The sequence below is a fragment of the Cebidichthys violaceus genome, unplaced genomic scaffold (assembly GCF_023349555.1).
Source record: "Cebidichthys violaceus isolate CVI_PGR_0920_01 unplaced genomic scaffold, fCebVio1.0.p SCAF_93, whole genome shotgun sequence".
NCBI classification, from domain to species: domain Eukaryota; kingdom Metazoa; phylum Chordata; class Actinopteri; order Perciformes; family Stichaeidae; genus Cebidichthys; species Cebidichthys violaceus.
Window position 1 is genome coordinate 105,001 of NW_027176979.1, and position 20,000 is coordinate 125,000.

A 20,000-nucleotide genomic window follows, 5' to 3' on the forward strand; every position below is an offset into this window, starting at 1 on the left:
AACGGCTAGAAAGTGGACCTTGATTTGACATTATGTCAAATTATTATTGGGGCTTCACCACAACCGTTCACATCAACTCTACGATTGTTTTCAGCCACGTCTCAGACGACGACGAAACGTTGACTTCATGTCCGTTAAAAGTGAAGTTTGTCTTTGACGGTCATTACGGCTTCATCAACACAGAAACAGGGAGGCTGTGAGGGTTTCCTTCTGAACTCTAAAAGCATCAACGTTAAAGACGTCATCACACCAGACAAGCTGCTGTTTTTGTGAAATCTGATGTATTTAGATTTTTGGAGCTTAAAAATAGTCAAAAAGTTAAATTTGTGGACACCAATCCGTCTGCGTCTCTTTTGATTTTAGGGAACATCTGCTCCTCGGGACGAGCTTCACTCTATTTGTGTTTTAGTTGTTTTGACCAACAAGTGTTTAAATGTACGAATAACAAAGTTCTCCAGGTTTTCATTCATCACAAAATGTTTATTCCTGTCGAGTGATGAGCTGCTAGAATGATCAGCTTCTCTCCAACACTTCAGGCATCTGCTGAAACGTCTATTTACGTGTGTGTGTGTGTGTGTGTGTGTGTGTGTGTGTGTGTGTGTGTGTGTGTGTGTGTGTGTGTGTGTGTGTGTGTGTGTGTGTGTGTGTGTGTGTGTGTGTGTGTGTGTGTGTGTGTCGGTTCACACTCTGGACCGTTCGTCATCGTTCGTGTACTCTGTCTCGTCTCCGTGTTTAAATAAATACATAAGTAAATAAATGAAAAGACAACGAACAAATATTCCTGATGTTTAAAGAGAAAAAACACTAAAGTACAGAGAGAACTGTAAAATACAACGTTATTGAATGATGTGCTACTAGACTTATTTTGTTAAATAGTTTAGAGGTATGAGAGGGAGCTACATAGAGGTGGTGATGATGATGATGATGATGACGATGATGTATTGAATATGCAGAGCGATGTTTGGATTAAAGTTGTAGCAAGCTGACCCACCAAACCAGCGTCTGTCGCCTTCATTCACTCAGACTTCACAGAGAGCTGAACTCTGCAGATGATGACGTCATGAATTATGTTTCATATGTTCTCAAGATGAAATCATCCTGTCAACTCTCTGACATGGTTTTCATTTATTGATTCCCAGAAGACACTGCACTGATGAAGATGGTGGCTGTAGATGTGCCAGTGTGCAGTAAAAAATTTAAACTTCTCATAAAATAACAACTAAAACGTGATTTGATCGGCTGAACGGGATGAAAAGCTTCAAGGAGTAAAGCAGCATTACGCAGAAGTAGGACCTGTAAAGAGCTTTAATACACAACGACATAGACACACATCAGACGTTATTTAGCAGGGCGCTCTTATTTTGAAATCAGTATATAAGTGAAGTCCTTTTTTTTTGGCGGTGCAAAATACATACGTTTTAAAATCAAATTAGGTGATTTAAAAATAAGTATGAACATGTTGATGTAGTATAAATATATGTAATGTGTTGTATTGTACACAGTGTGCAGAGATACTATAAACGATGTATTGGGGCCAATCAAAGTAATATGATATAATTACATCATTAGATGTTACTGATGCACCGATGAGCTGCTTTAAGCACTTTATGAACAGAGGTAGTTCAGTCCAGTGGTTCTCAACCTAGGGGTCGGGTCCCTCCACAGGGTCACCAGATGAATCTGAGGGTCGTCAGTTGATTAACGGAGGAAAGAAAAATAAAACAAAGTTCTGATTCTCAGGAACGCCTGGAGGGAATTCTTCCAGTCTGACACCATGGACTAGAGGATGAACTGATTAAAATCTGGGGGTCAAAGTGACATCACAAAACTAATTAACCAATAATTAATATGCTAATTATGACAACTTTACTCAAAAGTCTGTCTGGATGAAATGAGGACGTGATGATGTAAATTCATCATGTTTTAAAAACCTTATTCTGAAAAACAAGCTATCATACATGAAGGGGATCAAAACATATTAACCTTTTAGATGAGTACAAGTATAAAGTACATGAAATAGAAATACTCAAGGAAAGTACAAAAACCTCAAAAGTACACTACAGTACTTGAGTAAATGTACTTTGCACCGCTGAGTCGTATGATGTCACACTGACACGAACCAAAGACTGACTCACTGAACACATCAGGCCTGGACGTGTGTGTGTGTGTGTGTGTGTGTGTGTGTGTGTGCTCACATTAGCTGAATGTGTGTTCACACGACAAACACGCATCAATCATCCAGCAGCAGCATGATGTCATCTTAACGAGACAAGAGGTTTCAACATGTAGAGGGAATTAACTCTGCACACACACACACACACACACACACACACACATCTGTAACGTTATAAATACATTTTAGGAAGGTTTTCATTCTTGTTCAATGTTGGAAAAGTATAGTTTAATGTTTAAAAATGATCAGATCAAAACTTCATCAAGTCACAGATTAAAGACTTTAAAGGTTAAATTTGAAGATGAAGTTCACGAGAAATAAGAGAAGAATTCTTATTTTTGAGAACAATAGAAACACTCACTCATGGTAAATGTGACACTTCAGATATGTCAACTTAAAAAAGCTCCCAATACCTCAAAATATTTACATGTTTTACTATAAATGTTATAATTTTTTCTTTAAAAGTAATAAAAAAGGACTAATTTTGTCACGAATAGATAAATGTTTTTAAGTCACTTTTTTTTTTACTTAATTCATAATTGTGATTTTTTTTCTTACTGCCTAATATTTTCGGGTCTGGTTTAGATTCCTTTGTGTTTTTACAGACTTTTATTTTTTTAATCACATTTCATCCTGTTTCATAAGGTGGATCTCCCATGTATTCCTTTACCCAAATAAAGATGTCATCTAGATGATAACCAGCCATTATTGTTTGTTTGTGTTGTACTTTGTCAAACAGGTGAAAATAGATTTTATTGAAACATAAGAAAATGTTTTATTTTACTGTCGGGACAAAAGAGTAGAAATCAAACCTGAAATCTGTTAAAAAAGGAACGATGTGAAGATGTTTTATTTGTACAGCTTCTTGTCTTGAGCAGTGATGGAGTGATACAGACAGCTGACTCAAACATTAAAATGATGGAGTGATACAGACAGCTGACTCAAACATTAAAATATGATTCATGGAAAAAGAAACAGAAGACACTTCAGTCTGAAATGTACAAACGAGTCCACAGACGTCACTGACTCCTCCGGCAGCGTGTTTTTATTGATTTATCACAGGAGTGTTGAAGGAGTCATGGCGTGACTTTCCTCTGTTTAAAGAGAGGAATTTAAATACTGTCAGTGGAAGTGTTGAGTTTCTATGATGTGGAAACAGTTTAATGATCAAGTTATTTAATATAAATTAATGATTATTTATCTTCTGCAGAAACGTGACCAAGACTGTTTAAAATCAATGTAGAATTACATTTTAAATGTAAAATATAAACAATAATGTAACCAAAATATAAATGTAGAAATAATGACAATAAGAGACATTTTATTCAAAAATCAAAACGATACATTCACAAAGTATTTTGATTAAAAAACAACAGTAACAACAACAGACAATTATCAATATTTTTAGTTCAATGGACACTTAATAGATTATTAAGATAAATAGAAAACGTCCCTTCCTTCATTATCATTATTATGTTTTTATTTTCTATTTTTGATTACTTTTACTGTATCATGTTCTAATATATATGTGCACACATGTTTATCTGTACATGTATTTGTCTTTTTCTTCTCTTTAATTTATTTTTTAATTTTTGGGGAAGAAATTTGAATTGAAATTATTTCTTTAAATTTGTTTTAATAAACAATCTCAACTGACTCTTATACTTCTGTTAACCCTAACCCTATTAATTGTTAAAGATAATGTAAATTAATATGAATTGTTTTACTATAAGTTTGCTTTGTCTTATAAGTACAACATATATATATATATAAATATATATAACATGGAAGTATTAATAGAATAAAAACTACATATACATTAGACCATGACGATTTATTTATTTGTTTATTTCACACACACACACACACACACACACACACACACACACATACACGTACACACACACACACACACACACACGTACACATACACACACACACACACACACACACACACGTACACATACACACACACATACACACACACACACACACACACACACACACACATCCTAGGCGGATTATTAAATATTAGGGTTTAATTTTTGTATTCAGGTTTAATTTTTGTATATATGTATATATATATCTCTATAAATATATATATATATTTATAGAGATATATATATATCTCTATAAATATATATATATATCTTTATAAATATATATATATATATATATATATATATATATATATATATGTATATATATAAAGATATATATATATCTTTATATATATATATATCTTTCTCTATAAATATATATATATCTTTATAGATATATAATACTGAAAAATATAATTACTTTACATACTGCTGTGTAGCTCCAACCTGTGGATTGATAAAGCTTTATTTTATTATATTAGGCAACATCTTACTTATTTATTTTTAAATAATAAATTAATTATTATGTTATGCTATAAGTACAAAACTTATCAAATAAATGTAGTGGAGTACCTTCAGTACCTCACATTTAAACTGTATGCAGTAGTGGAGTACCTTCAGTACCTCACATTTAAACTGTATGCAGTAGTGGAGTAAATGTAGTTGAACGTGTCGCATGAAAGCAGCTGGACTAATTACATCACGTTGAGGAAGATCACATCCAGAAGGAGGCAGTAATGCAACATTAAGGATCCCAAGTGCACGTAAGAAATCCAAGAAGAAGAAGAAGAAATCCGAGCTTTGAAAGCAGCACCTGAACGCAGCAGCAGCCAGTGAGTCTCAGGAAGGTTTTTGAAAGAAAAACTCTCCAAACCAACTTCAGGCTGCTCCGAGGAAACGTCCTGCAGGGAGAACGACACGCGCTCCACGGCACAACGTTCTGTCACATTTCCTAACCTACAGTGTTGAAGAAAGAAGTCTCAAGATGCCCGTGACAGACAGGGACCTGGCGGAGGACGCGCCGTGGAAGAAGATCCAGCAGAACACCTTTACGCGCTGGATCAACGAGCACCTGAAGTGCGTCAACAAGCGGATCGGAGACCTGCAGCTGGACCTGGGCGACGGCCTGAGGCTCATCGCGCTGCTGGAGGTCCTGAGCCACAAGAAGATGTACAGAAAGTACCACCCGAGGCCCAACTTCAGGCAGATGAAGCTGGAGAACGTGTCTGTGGCTCTGGAGTTTCTGGACAAGGAGAACATTAAACTGGTCTCCATCGGTGAGTCCATTCATTCGTCTCGAGCCTCCGAAAACCACCAGTTTGTGGAGCCTAAAATGAGTTGTTCGTGTTAGTGGCGAGTCTAAACGAGTCGGGGATGTTAGTGTTACTAAAATGATTTGTCCCAGTAAAGTTTATCCAAGTTTATAGCTCCAACACACCGTTTTCTGTCGTGATAAGCACGGACTTCCATCAATATTGTGGCGTTTTAAAGTCTAACCGCTTTTTCCACATGCCTAGATATATGTTACATTATTGTAAATTGTATTTCTATAATCAGTCGGACCCACTCTTTGATTCGGCATACATGTATCACTCTATTAACAAATAGAGCTTGTAAAATATTTGGTTTTTAAGTTGTTCTGCTCCTGGCTGCGTTTAGCGAGGTGACAGACTGCGAATCCAGAGGAAATAAAACCACTTTTACAATTCTGTTTATTTGAAGTTAGTCCTGCTGAGTGTGTGTGATCTGATGTCAAAGGAAAGGGTGGCTCACGAGGGAGCTTTTGAATTCCTTGGCTTGTTTTATTGTGTCGGCTGGCTGAGACCAAAGTTCAATTTACGTCACCTTTGTCCTCTCGCTCGCGTGGAAGTCACCCAGAGTTCCTACATTTCTTATCATGAAGTTAACCAAAATCAAGCTTATATAAGGTCCTCGCGTGGTAGAAGAAACAATAGTCTATATTACACTTATTAATGGCATATATTCATTTTAGACGGTTTGCGTCCTGCTCTTTCTTACATGCAGCACAGTTCCCAAACTGTGTTTAAGAGTCCTGCAGTTTAATGTCGCCTTGCCTACCGGCGACATAATCATATTGTAAAATATTTTGTTTTAATACCCAAATAATCGAAAGAAACTAATCTTCCAATCGGCATACTCATAAGTCTCAATGAAGCCAGTGTTTTTATTGAAAACACCTGCTGCCTCTCTAACATGTCTAAAGAATAACCAAACCTCGACACAGTTTAAGTATCATCACATCCGCGGCTTCACAGATCGGGTCCCACGGTCATTACCGATGCCATGCACCACGGTGTCAGCAGCAACATTTAAACCGACAGATTTCTAAATGGAGTCTGGCACGTTGTGGGTGCAGAGTCTCCACGGGACAACAGCAGAGTGTGTTTTAATGAGCAGGGAGGACACACCTGTGTTAACGAGCCCGGCTTCACGTGGAGAGGTGAGGGCTCCCTGATGGAAACGTGTCACGTCTCATGTCTCACGCATTCTGCTTCATATAATGATGATAATAATAATAATAATATCTTTTCTTTAACACGCTGCTTGTTGTTGTGTCTCCAAACATAATCACCACACATCTGATTTTAATTCACTGTTCGGCTTCCAGGCTGCACGATACTGACAGATAATCACACTGCAGTTATTGTGAAGAATTTTTGCTTTATAAGTAACAATAACCAGACGTTTCATTGACGTTGTCTTTGCTGGTGTTGACTGTTGCAGACAGAACTCCGTTTAAACAGACGTAGCTGCTCCGTCACTCAGCTGTGAGATCTACAACAAAAATAAATAAAACTGCCGTCTGGTATAAAAAGAGTTTTACACTAAAAGCTCTGAGGTTCTTTCTCTCTCTCTGTCTGTCTGTCTGTCTGTCTGTCTGTCTGTGTCTCTGTCTGTCTGTGTTCCCCCCCCCCCATCACAGAGGTGAGGCATCTGACAGACTATTGTTACCTTTGTAACCAAACGGTCTCCAGATTCACAGACTGTGACTCTCTGTGGACTCTTCTCTCTCCACAGTGAGCTCTGACATGAACAACACAGTTTATATCACAACTCAAGAGGAGCCTTCTGAACATACTGAACTTCTGTGGTTTCATACAGACAGACAGACAGACCCCTTGCTTATTGAAGACAATAATATTTATTATTATTTTTCTATTAATTGAGCAATTTGCACATTGTTTCAGCTCTCGTGCTGCTTTCACTGTCGGCCGGGAGATTTGCATGACGGGGAAAGCGTCAGTTCTTCGTCCTCAACATTTGAGCCGTGTGTTTAGTTCACATTACTTCCTCATTATTGGACCACTGATTTATGTCGAGATATCATTTTTATTACCTTTTAAAATGTTTTATTTTCTTCTTACTGTGTGGAAAAAAAATATAGTAAAAGCTGAAGTGAAAGTCTCCATCAAGGAATCGTAATGACCGAGACTTTATCGCTCTGAGATTGCAAAACCGTGTGTGTGTGTGTGTGTGTGTGTGTGTGTTGTACTCTGTGAACATTGTGTGTGTGTGTGTGTGTGTGTGTGTTGCACTCTGTGAACATTGTGTGTGTGTGTGTGTGTGTGTGTGTGTGTGTGTGTGTGTGTGTGTGTGTGTGTGTGTGTGTGTGTGTGTGTGTGTGTGTGTGTGTGTGTGTGTGTGTGTGTAAACAAGGTGTGGACCATCCACTTGTGCAGACAGGAGTGTTGCGTCATGACTTGTAGGTGGAAGATGGATTTCAGCCTGTTTTGTGTTTGAACTGTTGCTGAAATGAATCCACGAGTCGATCGGAACACTCAGATTATTGAGATCTTTTATTTATCATTTGTTAATTATTGAGAGACAAGGAGGAAGTTCAGTGCAACCCTCAAATGTCCTTGAAGCCGTATTAATTGAGTCATTCGAAGATGAACCAAAAAATACCATTTTGTAGTTTTTTTCCTTTTTATAGTTTTTTCCCAGATGTTTGTTTTTCCCATTGTTAGTTTGTATATGTATGTTTGTTATAAAAACGTATAATTACTGTTAAAACATTATATGCATTTTAAATACGGTGATGTTTCTATTGGAAATTTCCATCCAGTGATTTAACTTTGATTGATTTTTGTCACATCAAATAACACTGAAGACGAGTCTTTGCTCTCAAAGCACACATACGCGCACACATACGCACATACGCACACACATACGCACACACACCTACATAGAGAGCATGAGGGGAAAATGTACACAAAGAGCGATTTAGCAACTTGTCAATTCAATCACAAATCTTTCGTTTGAATATAAAATGACTATAATAACGTAGACTTGAATGAGCAGTCAGCAGTTTGGCTCTGATGAGAGCTGAGAATGAAACATACCGTAAATGTGCTGGAAAACTAAAATGAGGCAGATTGGAGTAAAATATGCGCCAAACAAAGATGGTAAATACCACAAACTAATACGTACGTCACCTTTTATTGGGCCGTGATGCTTAACGCGGTCCAATAAAACATGCAGAGAGCTATTAGACTAATCCACTGGAACAAGCTGGGAGGCTTCCACAAACCAAATGTCACCGTATTATTTCACAGCTTTTTTTTAAATCAAGTTTTTCTTTTCCAAATTTAAATCTGCTTGAAACACGGTTAACCTGCGGTGCCACATTAGCTCACTGTGTGAAGTGACTTGTGTTTCCGGAGAGATTTTTCACTGAAGCTTCCGTCTGTGTTTTTAAGCTGGAAGACGATGGCTCACTTGTAAACATATCCGTTGTCTTTGAATATGCAGCAGTGACTCAGCCTGTGTCCTCTTCATTAGAAGCTTCTTTTTAAACGCTCTCGCTTGATTGTGATGGGCTTTGAGCTCCCATTGAACTAAAGAGTCACAGAGTAACTCACGATGCCATCGCTATACGTGATCACAGAGCGATTCTGTGATACTAGAGGCAGTGCAGGACAATAGTGTCTGCACATCTCAATATCTGTGTAACTGAAGAGGAACAAATACTCATACAGCTACAAAAACAACAACAGAGGAATTATGTATTGATTTATTGCTTCGGTCCGCTGGAGGGAAAGGAGGCACGAGAGAACCGGGACCAGGACTGAGCGGTTCAGACCGTCGGACCCTGCTGCAGTAAAATGAGAGGTCTTCTTAAGACTCCCGCTTTTATCCACAGTGACGAAATCAACACGAAACCAAAGTTCCTTGTTGTAACTTTGAGATGATACAAATGACTCTGAACGTTCAACTTGGTTCATGACTTCATTACGATACTTGAACCTCAAGCGAGCGCAATTTACACAACCGCATTCATTTTGCATGTGAACGTGTCTCACAGAACTGGAAATGTAACCTCCCTCCGAGTGGAGGACACGAGGTTACATGAGGCCTTTCACACCAACACAAACTCTCAAAAACACCTACAAAAACATATTTCTCGCGAAAGTTTCACACATGCTGGATCTTCTTTAGCCAGAACCGCCAAACCACGGCTAATGGCTAATGGCTAATGGCTAATGGCTAACGGCGCGTCTCTGAAAACCACGTGTGCAGCTCGTGGCCAGTGAACGAGCTGGTTAATACCAGATCTGCTTAAGCAGGATGGCAATGCACCGCTCCTACATTTTATAGACTAAATTAGTAACTAAATAATTAAAATCTTAATTATAACATTCATCTGCTGCATTCTTAAAGTCTGCTGCTAACATGCAGATTGCGACACGGTGACGTTTTTGTGGTACTAACGGCCGTAATGTGAGTCTCTCTCTCTGTGACATATTAACTAACCTCACTCTGTCACTCTCTCACTCTCTCTCTCTCTGCCTCTCGGTTGCCAAGGCGCTGCTGTGTGTCAACAATGGTCTTCGGCATGTTGAGCTGTGACGGCTGGTGTGTGTGTGTGTGTGTGTGTGTGTGTGTGTGTGTGTGTGTGTGTGTGTGTGTGTGTGTGTGTGTGTGTGTGTGTGTGTGTGTGTGTGTGTGTGTGTGTGTGTGTGTGTGTGTGTGTGTGTGTGTGTGTGTGTGTGTGTGTGTGTGTGTTCTCTTTAAAAGTTTCTGTTGACATTTTTGTGTCGCTGAGGTGGTTTTTCTAATCTTCAGTCTTGGATCTTCTCACTCTTTCTCTCACAGTGTGGCTTTGTTGTACTTTAGGAACTTTAGATTTTTGGTGGTTTCAGAAGCGTCTAAATTGGAGAAGTCGTCATTGTTGTTTTATGTTGGTGCTCTTTTGTTTCTGTAGTCTTGTTGTTGAGCGCTTTGTCATTTTCGTGTTCTGGTTTCCACGTTTCAAATGTTTCATGCTCGTCTGGTCAGTGAATGAGCTGCACTAGTCTGTCTGTCTGCTCCTATTATTAAACAATAAATAAAAGAATAGCAGAATAGAACAATTTAAGTTAGAAAATATTATAAAAACGTGTTTAGGGGTTGTTTTTTTCCAAAATTACCAGTATCAGAATCTTAAAGCCCACAAAGTCATAAAAAATCATATTTTTCTTTCAGACTTTTGAACAATTTATGAAGGATCACTTAAAGTTTGAGAACCGTCCAGTATCGGTGTTTTTACATTTTGTAAATTTGGAAGATGTGCCGAATGACCGTCGTCTATCTGCAGCCTTTTTCCCCCCCGAGCTCCAGAACATTTGGGAGACTTTCCCAAAAACATCTCGTTGCAGGCCTCATAAATGAGCCATCGGTTGCACTGCTCTGTGATCTTCACCGTGGTCAGACGTTGGTGTTTTGTTTCTTCAGGGCTTTCCGTTTGTTGACCACATGTTCTTGTGTGGCGTAGTCGTCTCCTTCAACAAGTAGCTTCCTTCATTACGTCTTCAGCCTTCTTCGGCTCTTCCTCTCCTCCGGCGGCTCCTGAACCTCTTGTTCTCAACAGTTTGTCATTTAGTTTTTTTGCTGTCGCTTCCAGAAAAAGAGAATATATGACCGATCAACATACATTGCTCAGGTGTGGAGAAGAACAGAAGTAAGTCTGTAAGGACTTGCTCACTTAACATTACGACTAATGAGATTTCTGAATGCCGATCCGTTCCTCCGGGTCAGAGAGGAGTTTGGTTTCTGCCTGCGTCTCTATTGATGGATTATAAGACGACAGAGAACGAATAAAGTTCTTAACTTGCAAGGAAAACACGAGAAATGAATCAGAATTTTAGAATTCTGTAAAACACACTTGGTTAGAACTCAACAGAAAACCACCGTTAAACAAACGTTCATTAATCGAGTTGGATCTGAGAATGGATCGGCTCTGCACCTTCTTCAAATAATGATCAGGTAGTTCCCAGTGATTATGGATTTAGTATTTTGGTTTGAAATGCCCATCCCTATAAAAACAAAAGAAGAAACTGAGGATGCACCGATCTGTGTGGACCTGATTGTGATCAATCAACTGTTTAACTGTAGCTGGAGGAGTTCACACACTATGTAAGAGTGTGTGTCTGTTTAAAGTCGAGCAACAACTTAAACAAATCAATCCCATTTCTGAGACGAGTGTGAGTCCACCGTGAAGTTAATGAATCCTTTGAACCGGAGCATGAAGAGACTCGTGTGCTCTGACATGCAGCAGTGTTTGAGTTGGACGTGTTCTCACTCACAAACCTCTCGGCTCTTGTCACTCTCGCAGTAAACCGCCGTCTTCGTGTTTGTTCTGTTCCGTCTCCGTCTTTTCTTTCGTCTCTTTCACTTCTTTGGTTTCAGTCCTCCAGGAGGAAAAAAAAACCCCTAAAACAAGCAGAGCTGCTGTCATATTTACGGCTCCAGCTTTTGCTCTCATCTGTTGGTTTTTCACTGAACATGTTGCTACTGAGGCTGAACCGCACTGTGTCGGCTGGAAGAAGAAACGGAAACATCCAGATCCTTGTTTACTGCTTCTGTCGAGATGATCAATGTTTACAACCACGATCATAATTGGAACCAGATCAATAATCGCAGCCAGATCGCGGCTCTCAGCGCCCGCAGTAAGGTCTAAAACTAGACAAAAGTAGGACTTGATGAAGAGGTCTGGAGGACTGTTACACTGTGGTGTTGGAACAAAAACCACGTTTGGGATTTGAAGAACTAAAGTGCTTTCAGGTTACAGTTTACTTTGTAAGAAACGGAGCTGGAGTCAAGACCATCGGGGAAAAAGCACCAATAATCTCCCAAGTTTATCCCAAACATTACTCCTATCAAAGAGTTCACACCGTGGCCATAACAGCGTTTTACACTTCAACATAAAGGTGTAAGAAAATGACAATAGAGTTGAGTATCGGGATATTTAGTTTCATGATGGGGTATTGATTTTTAAAATGTTGATTTTAAATTGTTTTCCTGGCAGACGATGACTCAGTTTCTATTAAACATGGTGGTGTGTTTTCTAAACTGAATTTGATATCGTATCGCCACAGAGCTTTAGTAATCAGGTTATTCTGTAAACGTCAGCATGCCAACATCACTAATGCTGAACAGTTAGTTTTCAAATAGCCAACGTTTTCATTGTGATCATTCATTTGAATTATTAACAAGAAGAAAGGAGAGACGTTCTGCGATCCCATTTTAAACTTTTCTTTAAGAATATCCTCACTGATAGGAAACATGGAAACACTCTGGTGGGATGATGTAACCGTCTTACAGGTTTCTATCGTCAGCGTAATCTTTACTTTTGTAACTGAATTTTAAGCTTTGTGATTTGATGTTTTCGTTGCCCAAATGAAAGTCGTGTAACGTCTCCAAAGTTTTTATGGCCTATTTTTTTTCACTAATTCAGTTCCATGCCCGTCCACAGACTTGAAGTGCTCCAAATGTGAGTCATGCGACGGGATTTTGACTTGTGAAACCAGGGCTGCCCCGAATCAAGCCCGACTTACTTCACAGCTGCTATCCCAGGACGGTTTAGTCAGCTGTAACTTTTGAAATACCGCTCGCATGCAAAGTTTAGCCCGACTTGTCCTGGAAATGACAACAAACGACCTGCTGAGCTGAGACGTGTAGCGACTCTGCCAAAGGCCTCGTTCAGGTGTGACTAAACCATAAAGTAGAGCTCAGTCTAGTCAGAGGGTTTAAAATAAAGCAGCTGAAAACACGAGGCGCAAAACATCCGAGAGCCAATCGGCTTCTGAAGGCGGGTTTAGCCAGCGGCACACTTTGATTGGACGTTTGTCTCACCTACCAATCGTGTGTGTGTGTGTGTGTGTGTGTGTGTGTGTGTGTGTGTGTGTGTGTGTGTGTGTGTGTGTGTGTGTGTGTGTGTGTGTGTGTGTGTGTGTGTGTGTGTGTGTGTGTGAAAGTCTATATCCCAGCCGCTCTCATGTTACCACACACACACACCTCCACTCTGCAGAGAAAGCTTCTTTGTTGGTTCCTCGTCTAAATGTCGCCGCTTTGTGCAGATTTCTTGTTTTTTTCAATGTGAAGCTGAAAGGTGATATTGGTGACACTGGAATTCACTTTGAGAAACATTTAAAGGATTTATTACCAGAAGTCTGATATCTACATATTTATTCACAATCAAAGTGACGCTGGTTAAAAGTCACTTTAAAAATCTGTCTTGTTTTGCTTGTGAATTTAGCAAGAGGCCCGTCTGCTAGCTGTAAACCACTCTCTTATCTGCCAATGAAATGTAAGTTTAGGTCATTTTAGCTTAGCATAAAGACTGAAAACAGGTGGAAACAGCTAGCGTGAGTCCATCTAAACAGTAACAGAATCCAAATAGCAGCAGCTCTACATCTCACACGGTAACATGGTTGTGTTTGTTTTGTTTTTTATGGATTAAACAAAGTTTAAAACGGCAATTAGCCGTATTAAACAAATTCGATGTAACGTGTTCAGTGTTGAGCTTTAGAGGAGCCGGTAGGTTGATGTTGTTACTTTGGACAGAACCCCGCTAGCAGTTTCCCCCTGTTTCCAGTCTTTGTGCTAAGCTAAGCTAACTAGCTGCTGGCTGTAGCCTTATATTTAACGGATAGATATGACGGTGGTGTCCCAACAATACAAAGCAGTCAGGAATTAGGAACATATGTTGTTTCCTTCGTTCGTCACATTGCAACCCTCAGGATTAACAATAACCGCTGCTGTAGAGGAACCACACGCTAGTGTTCCATCAGTTTGAGAAGGTTCATGTGTTTTATATGAGTCATGAAGTATCTGTGACGCAAAGTCACCTTTTTAAAGGGTCAGCACAAAGAAATTACATTGAAGCGTAGCGGTAGTTTAGTTTCTGCCAAGTTTTTGAGGCGATGAGACGTCTGAAGCCAACCAAATACAATGGAGGTAAATGGTAATTTGTTTAAAACATCAAGCACACAAACGCACTCACACACTCACACAGACCTCTCTTTGTTTCCTCGCCAACAACCGTCGTCCTGTTGTCTCACAGCAGACGCTCATGTCTTTGTGAAGCTGGTGTCTGTGTTCTGGTGCTGAACCGTACCACACACACACACACACACACACACACACACACACACACACACACACACACACACACACACACACACTGTTGTCTGGATGGAGATGCAGCAGACATGATGCAGAGTTACGGATAGTCACTGTTCACTAAATATTTGGTTAATGATGATGATGATCCGATGACAGTCAAAAGCCTCAAACCTACCCAACTCCCCCCCCCCCCCCCCCACACACACACACACACACACACACACACACACACACACACTGTGGTGTACTGTGTGTGTGGTTGTGGAGGATTGTTCGGTGATAATCACCGTGGTGAACCTCCTGCAGCCTGGCTCTCCTACAAACATCTCAAACTCCTCTTACTCACTCTCGTTCCATTTCTCCCTCTCTTCTCTTTTTCTTCTTCTCTGTTTTATTTTCAGCTCTTCTTCTGGTCTTTGAACCTCAATACTATTTTGGAGCCTGACAGAATTAACTGCATCATCTACATCTAGGCATCAAATGTATTAAATACATTTGTAATCTTGTTCTTTCTATTCTTTGATCGGATAGTTCCTGGTTTAGTTTAGATAAGATTTGAATAAACTTTATTGTCATTGGGTAACAGCACAAAGACCAGAACTGCTCGATTTATCGTTTCGGCATCGACATTGCGATGTGCGCACGCAACATTCGCCGCAATTTAACTCAAACACGTCATGACACAAAAGCGGAACTTGCACGGTTCTCTTGTTCCGTGACTAATTTGGTGTTTACCATTAATTACCTACAGTAGAGGTCGGCCTGCCACAGTTTGATCATGTTTACACTTCTCGACACGGGGATCAACGTGGAGGGTCGCCGGACTCTCAACGAGCACCAGAATGATCCACTTTAACTTTAAAATGTAAACAAAATGAAGATTTATAAATATATTGCAGGGAAAACAAGTCAGTTTTTGAAAATAATTGACTTTTTTTTGTCATTGTAGATTATTTTCTGAGTTTACTTAATGTATCATTTAGTTTTAAGATAAAATAAGATATAAAATACAAGTTGACATCACAGTCTTGTTTTGTCTGACCAACGGTTCAAAAACCAAATATCTTCAGTTTATTACCTCATCAAACTAACGATCATCACAGCTGAGTTGATTTAGCTTCAGAATGGTTTCAATGTTTCATGCTGCAGGTAAAACGAGTTTAACGTGACAAAACATCACATCAGGCTCCACTGAGTAGCTTTCTGTTTGTGTGACGTATGCTGATTACAACATTTTGTTTTTGTCTACTCCTTTTGCCCCTCGTGTTATTTATTATCTTGTCTCCGTCACCGTCCTCCTCCACCGCTCTCCTCTTCGTCTTCCTCTTCCTCACCACATGGCCTTGTTTCTGGTTCTGATGACATCATGGCCTGGGAACCAGCGGGGTGAGGTCACGCGAGGCTAAACGCTGCAGCGTGTTTGTCAGTGTGCGTCCTGTTTATGCATGCAGACGTAATGCCAGGTGTGTGTGTGTGTGTGTGTGTGTGTGTGTGTGTGTGTGTGTGTGTGTGTGTGTGTGTGTGTGTGTGTGTGTGTGTGTGTGTGTGTGTGTGTGTGTGTGTGTGTGTGTGTGTGTGTGTGTGTGTGTGTGTTAATGATAGGGCAGCACTAGGCTGGTTACTCTCTTGTGGTTCTCATGTTTTCAAGTTTCTTCTGCTGTTTGTTTGGATCAAACTTCTCTTAGCTCAAATGTCTTCCAATTGCAAACTGGTTCATTATTTATTGTTCCCCTGGTTGCAGGTGACGCTTCGTTCTGATTCTATTAAACCGTCCCGTTACATTTGACACAGTGGACCAGAATCTCTTACTTAATGGTCTTGAGAAGCGTCTCTGCATCTCTGATGGATCTCTACTCTGGTTCAAATCCTCAGCCATGAAACAGTCTGTTGCTCTTGGGAACGCTTCAACCTGTGGTGTGCCACAAGGCTCGATTTTAGGTCCACTATTGTTTTAGATAGAAGTGCTGCGGCAAACAACAGGATTAGCGTCTTGCATGCAGGATGCTGTGGTTGAAGAGCCAAACAAGCCGCCCGGCTGCAACGATGTACGTGTGATGATGAGTACGAAGTCAGCAGTGTGCGCACAGTTAATCTGTTGGTGGATAAATGCTACAACTCCTCCAGACCCAAGATATGAGCTGAGTTTATACTCGCCGTAGTGAAGCCGTGCCAGAAAATAATGTCTTCACCGCACGCACTTAGAGCGTGGTCGTGAACCTCAAGAGCTTTTTTTAGAATTGAGTTTCATGAAGTTAATGTTTTTATATGCTTTAGAAACAGGAGGTCTCAAAAATCTACATTTAAGTATATTTTTCAGCCAAATCAAATTGTAACAGGATATTCAACCTTAGTGTCGTTATAATGAATTCAGTACTTGACTTGTTTCTTTACCGGACTTGTAAAGTAATACAAGTAATTGTAGGCAATAAAGTAGTCCATGACTGTGAGATACGAGTTGACAGATAGTTACAATCCCTCCTCTGCATTGTGATGTTTGGTTTATGGCGTTTTTAGCTGGTTTCACTCGTTGTCTTCTTACCTCTTCACAGTACATTTAGTTTGTACGCCCTCTGTAGTTTTGGAGAACAATGTAACTGGCAGAGCGTTAAGCATGAGGGTCCTTTGTGCTCGTAGCTCATCTGCAGCCTTCGGTACCTTTTTTAAAACGTAGGTCTAAAGTGGGGTCTTTGTTGCCCTTTTGCTTTTATTTTGTCCGGCTTTGATGACGGCGGTTTCATTTGGTCCTGCTTGAGTCCAAATTGCGGTAGCAAAGATCTCAAGCAACTTTTAAATTCAGAATTTATTACACAAATTCGGCCCGAGGTCCTGTGCCAATTCCCTTTGGCTGACCCTCAATGCTGCTTCACGGACTCGCCTCTTTAACAAACAGCGGGAGCTTTCCAGATTCCATCTTGTTTCTTTATTTTTTTTGGTTCATTCACGTCTTTGACTCCTTGTGAATGAAAGCCGTGAGAGCAAGTTTCTCCTCGTGTTTGATCTTTCTCCCTCTTCATCTCTGCAGCTGTTTGAGTCCAACCAACGACCAGATTAAAGAGAGAGAAGCAGAATGACACTCGTTCTCCAAATCAAAGACGTGAAAAGGCCTCTTGCCTCTCCGTCTGTAATCTGGGTTCTTTTGGTGGGATCGCCCCCTCTGAGCTGCCGGTGCGTGACTCATGTGACTCTTATTAAGCGGCGCCGTTATTACAGCGATGCATCATGCGCTGATGTCATCAGTGGGTGCAAAAATATGGGAGTGCCGACATAAATGCGATGGGGGAAGACCGCTGACTCTTCTGGAAACGGTTCAAATGTTAGACCTTGAACGTTTTCTTTTAAGCGATCAATCATTTGATAGCAGCCTCGCCGTCCGCTGGAGGCCTAAAGGGTCAGTTTACTCCAATTATTAGAAACATACGCTCCAACGGGCCTCCAGTCTTACCTAGAAGTGTTGATTCTTCCACCGCCTCGATGCACGTGTGGTGAACTTTAAGAAGTGACGTAGAAATGAATTCAGAGTTATCCAGTGTTACCAACTCTCTCTGTTGGTCACATGATTTGGTTACAGCATGGTGTTAATCAGTGATGGAAAGAAACTAAGTACATTTACTGAAGTACTGTACTCCAGTACAATTTAGACTATAATAAGTAAATGAAATACGTTTTGCAGTATAACAAATGAAGAAAATAAGCTCTATTGCAGTCAACTACAACTTTTAATTGCATCTTAAATGTCACCACATCAATATTAATAATCTAATATTATAATATATAATGCAAGAACTGAAGAGCCCTTTTGGCTGCACAAAGACTACTTTTACTTTTACACTTTAAGTAAATTATCCTGATTATAACATACTTGTACTTTAAATAAGAATGCAGGACTTTTACTTGGAACAGTGTTTCTTAAATCGAGGTCGAGTCGTTTTGCTTAAATAAAAGATCTTGGTGCTTCTTCTGTTGGTATTAATCAGTGTGACGCTGGCTCAGTCTCTTTCATCATCAGCCGCCTCTTGGCTGCTAAATACTCGCTTGTCAAGTCGGCTCTTCAGACTTTGGAGGCGGAGATGGAAGTGACAGCGGCTGATGAACTTCTCTGTTCAACGGGTTTGTTACCGGAACTAACGAGCAACACGTTAAAACACCCGCGCTAAGTGTTTTCTGTGTAAGTCCACAAAGCAGCAGCAAGTCCACCGGAACGAGTATTAAAGTTAATGTGACGTTTGACAGTGAGAAGATACAATGACTTAATTAAAACACGAACGTTAGTGTTGATTTCAGGTTCATTGTGTGTGTGTGTGTGTGTGTGTGTGTGTGTGTGTGTGTGTGTGTGTGTGTGTGTGTGTGTGTGTGTGTGTGTGTGTGTGTGTGTGTGTGTGTGTGTGTGTGTCTTTTGTTCCTTTGTCATCATCCATCGGGTCCTTGGAGGGGAGGTGGGTGTTGAGATGTGTGTGATGAATTGGGGGTCGATGGGTGGGGTTATGCACTCAACACTGAGGAATGTGTGTGTGTGTGCGGACACAGTCTGTTTGACCCATGACACACACACACACACACACACACACACACACACACACACACACACACACACACACACACACACACACACACACACACATACATGCACATACGGTAGCTCCACATCCTGTTTACCACTGAAGGTACCTCCTGTCTTTTTGTTTTTTCCAGACTTCTACATTGTTTTTCAGCGTTAACTTGTTTCTCACAAAGCTCTGTTGTTGTGAATCAGAGGTGCAGCGGATCACAAATCTCACTGTTTTGGGTCATTGATCGGATCAGCAGGGAGCAAATATAACTTTTAGAGATACCCGTTTTCACAGACTAGAGTTTGAATCCATCATAATGTAACTCAAAGGAGCCGTTACTCGTTAAAGTTGTGGTGCATTTCTTTTCCCCGTCTTTGGTTTTTATTCATTTATTTCTGTCTTGTATGAAGACCACATGGTCGACTCCTAAAAGCTGCTTGATTTGTTCAATCCATCGCAGTGAACATCAGGTCTGCATTCATGGATTATCTGCAATATCTCTGTGGTTCTTTAACGCGAACCGGTCCAACCCATCTGCAGCAAGTTTTAAAGAATCTGCTTATTTTCATTTTGTATGGAAATTTATGGAAACTAGTTGCAGCTTGGAAGAAAGAATGCTTTTAAAAATCTGTGCTTATTATAGTATTGTCATCAGTAATTTAAAGTATTAAGGATACTTATTGATCCCGAGGGTAACAACATTAGTACGGCCCTTTTTGAAACACAACAAATGAATGAATTATTTGTTGGCTGTGCAGCTCGATGACGTTGATTCTGAGGAAGATTTGGGAGTCGCTCGTAGTGAAGAACCGGCGACTTTACACTACCTGCTCAGCAACAAACAGCAGACGACACAGTTCAAGACTAGCTGGTGAACATATGGAGCCGTTAGCGGCTAAAGAGACAGAAAAGTCCCTCAGGTGTTGGTGGAGACCAAACACTGAGCAAAGAGAGAGGATGTTGGACTTCATCAGGCGTAATCATGTTGAATGG

At 40.2% G+C, this 20,000-nt stretch overlaps 2 protein-coding genes across 12 annotated transcripts in view; both read left to right on the forward strand.

The window, feature by feature from the left end:
- The window catches only part of slmapa (sarcolemma associated protein a), a 54,359-nt gene extending 53,364 nt beyond the window's left edge, over positions 1-995 (forward strand). For all 9 annotated transcript variants that reach the window (XM_068704494.1, XM_068704499.1, XM_068704497.1 and 6 more), the window contains one exon: positions 1-995. This exon is cut by the window's left edge and continues 1,525 nt beyond it. The gene's annotated coding sequence lies outside the window, so the exon portion shown is untranslated.
- A 3,892-nt stretch (positions 996-4,887) lies between these two features.
- Positions 4,888-20,000, forward strand: part of flnbl (filamin B, like) — a 59,245-nt gene continuing 44,132 nt past the window's right edge. For 2 of the 3 annotated variants that reach the window (XM_068704491.1, XM_068704493.1), the window contains exon 1: positions 4,889-5,330. In XM_068704491.1, the coding sequence (XP_068560592.1) occupies positions 5,039-5,330 (292 nt within the window). In that variant the 5' untranslated portion in view covers positions 4,889-5,038. Of the gene's footprint in view, positions 5,331-20,000 lie in introns of all 3 variants that reach the window. The other variant, XM_068704492.1, reaches the window with a different exon arrangement.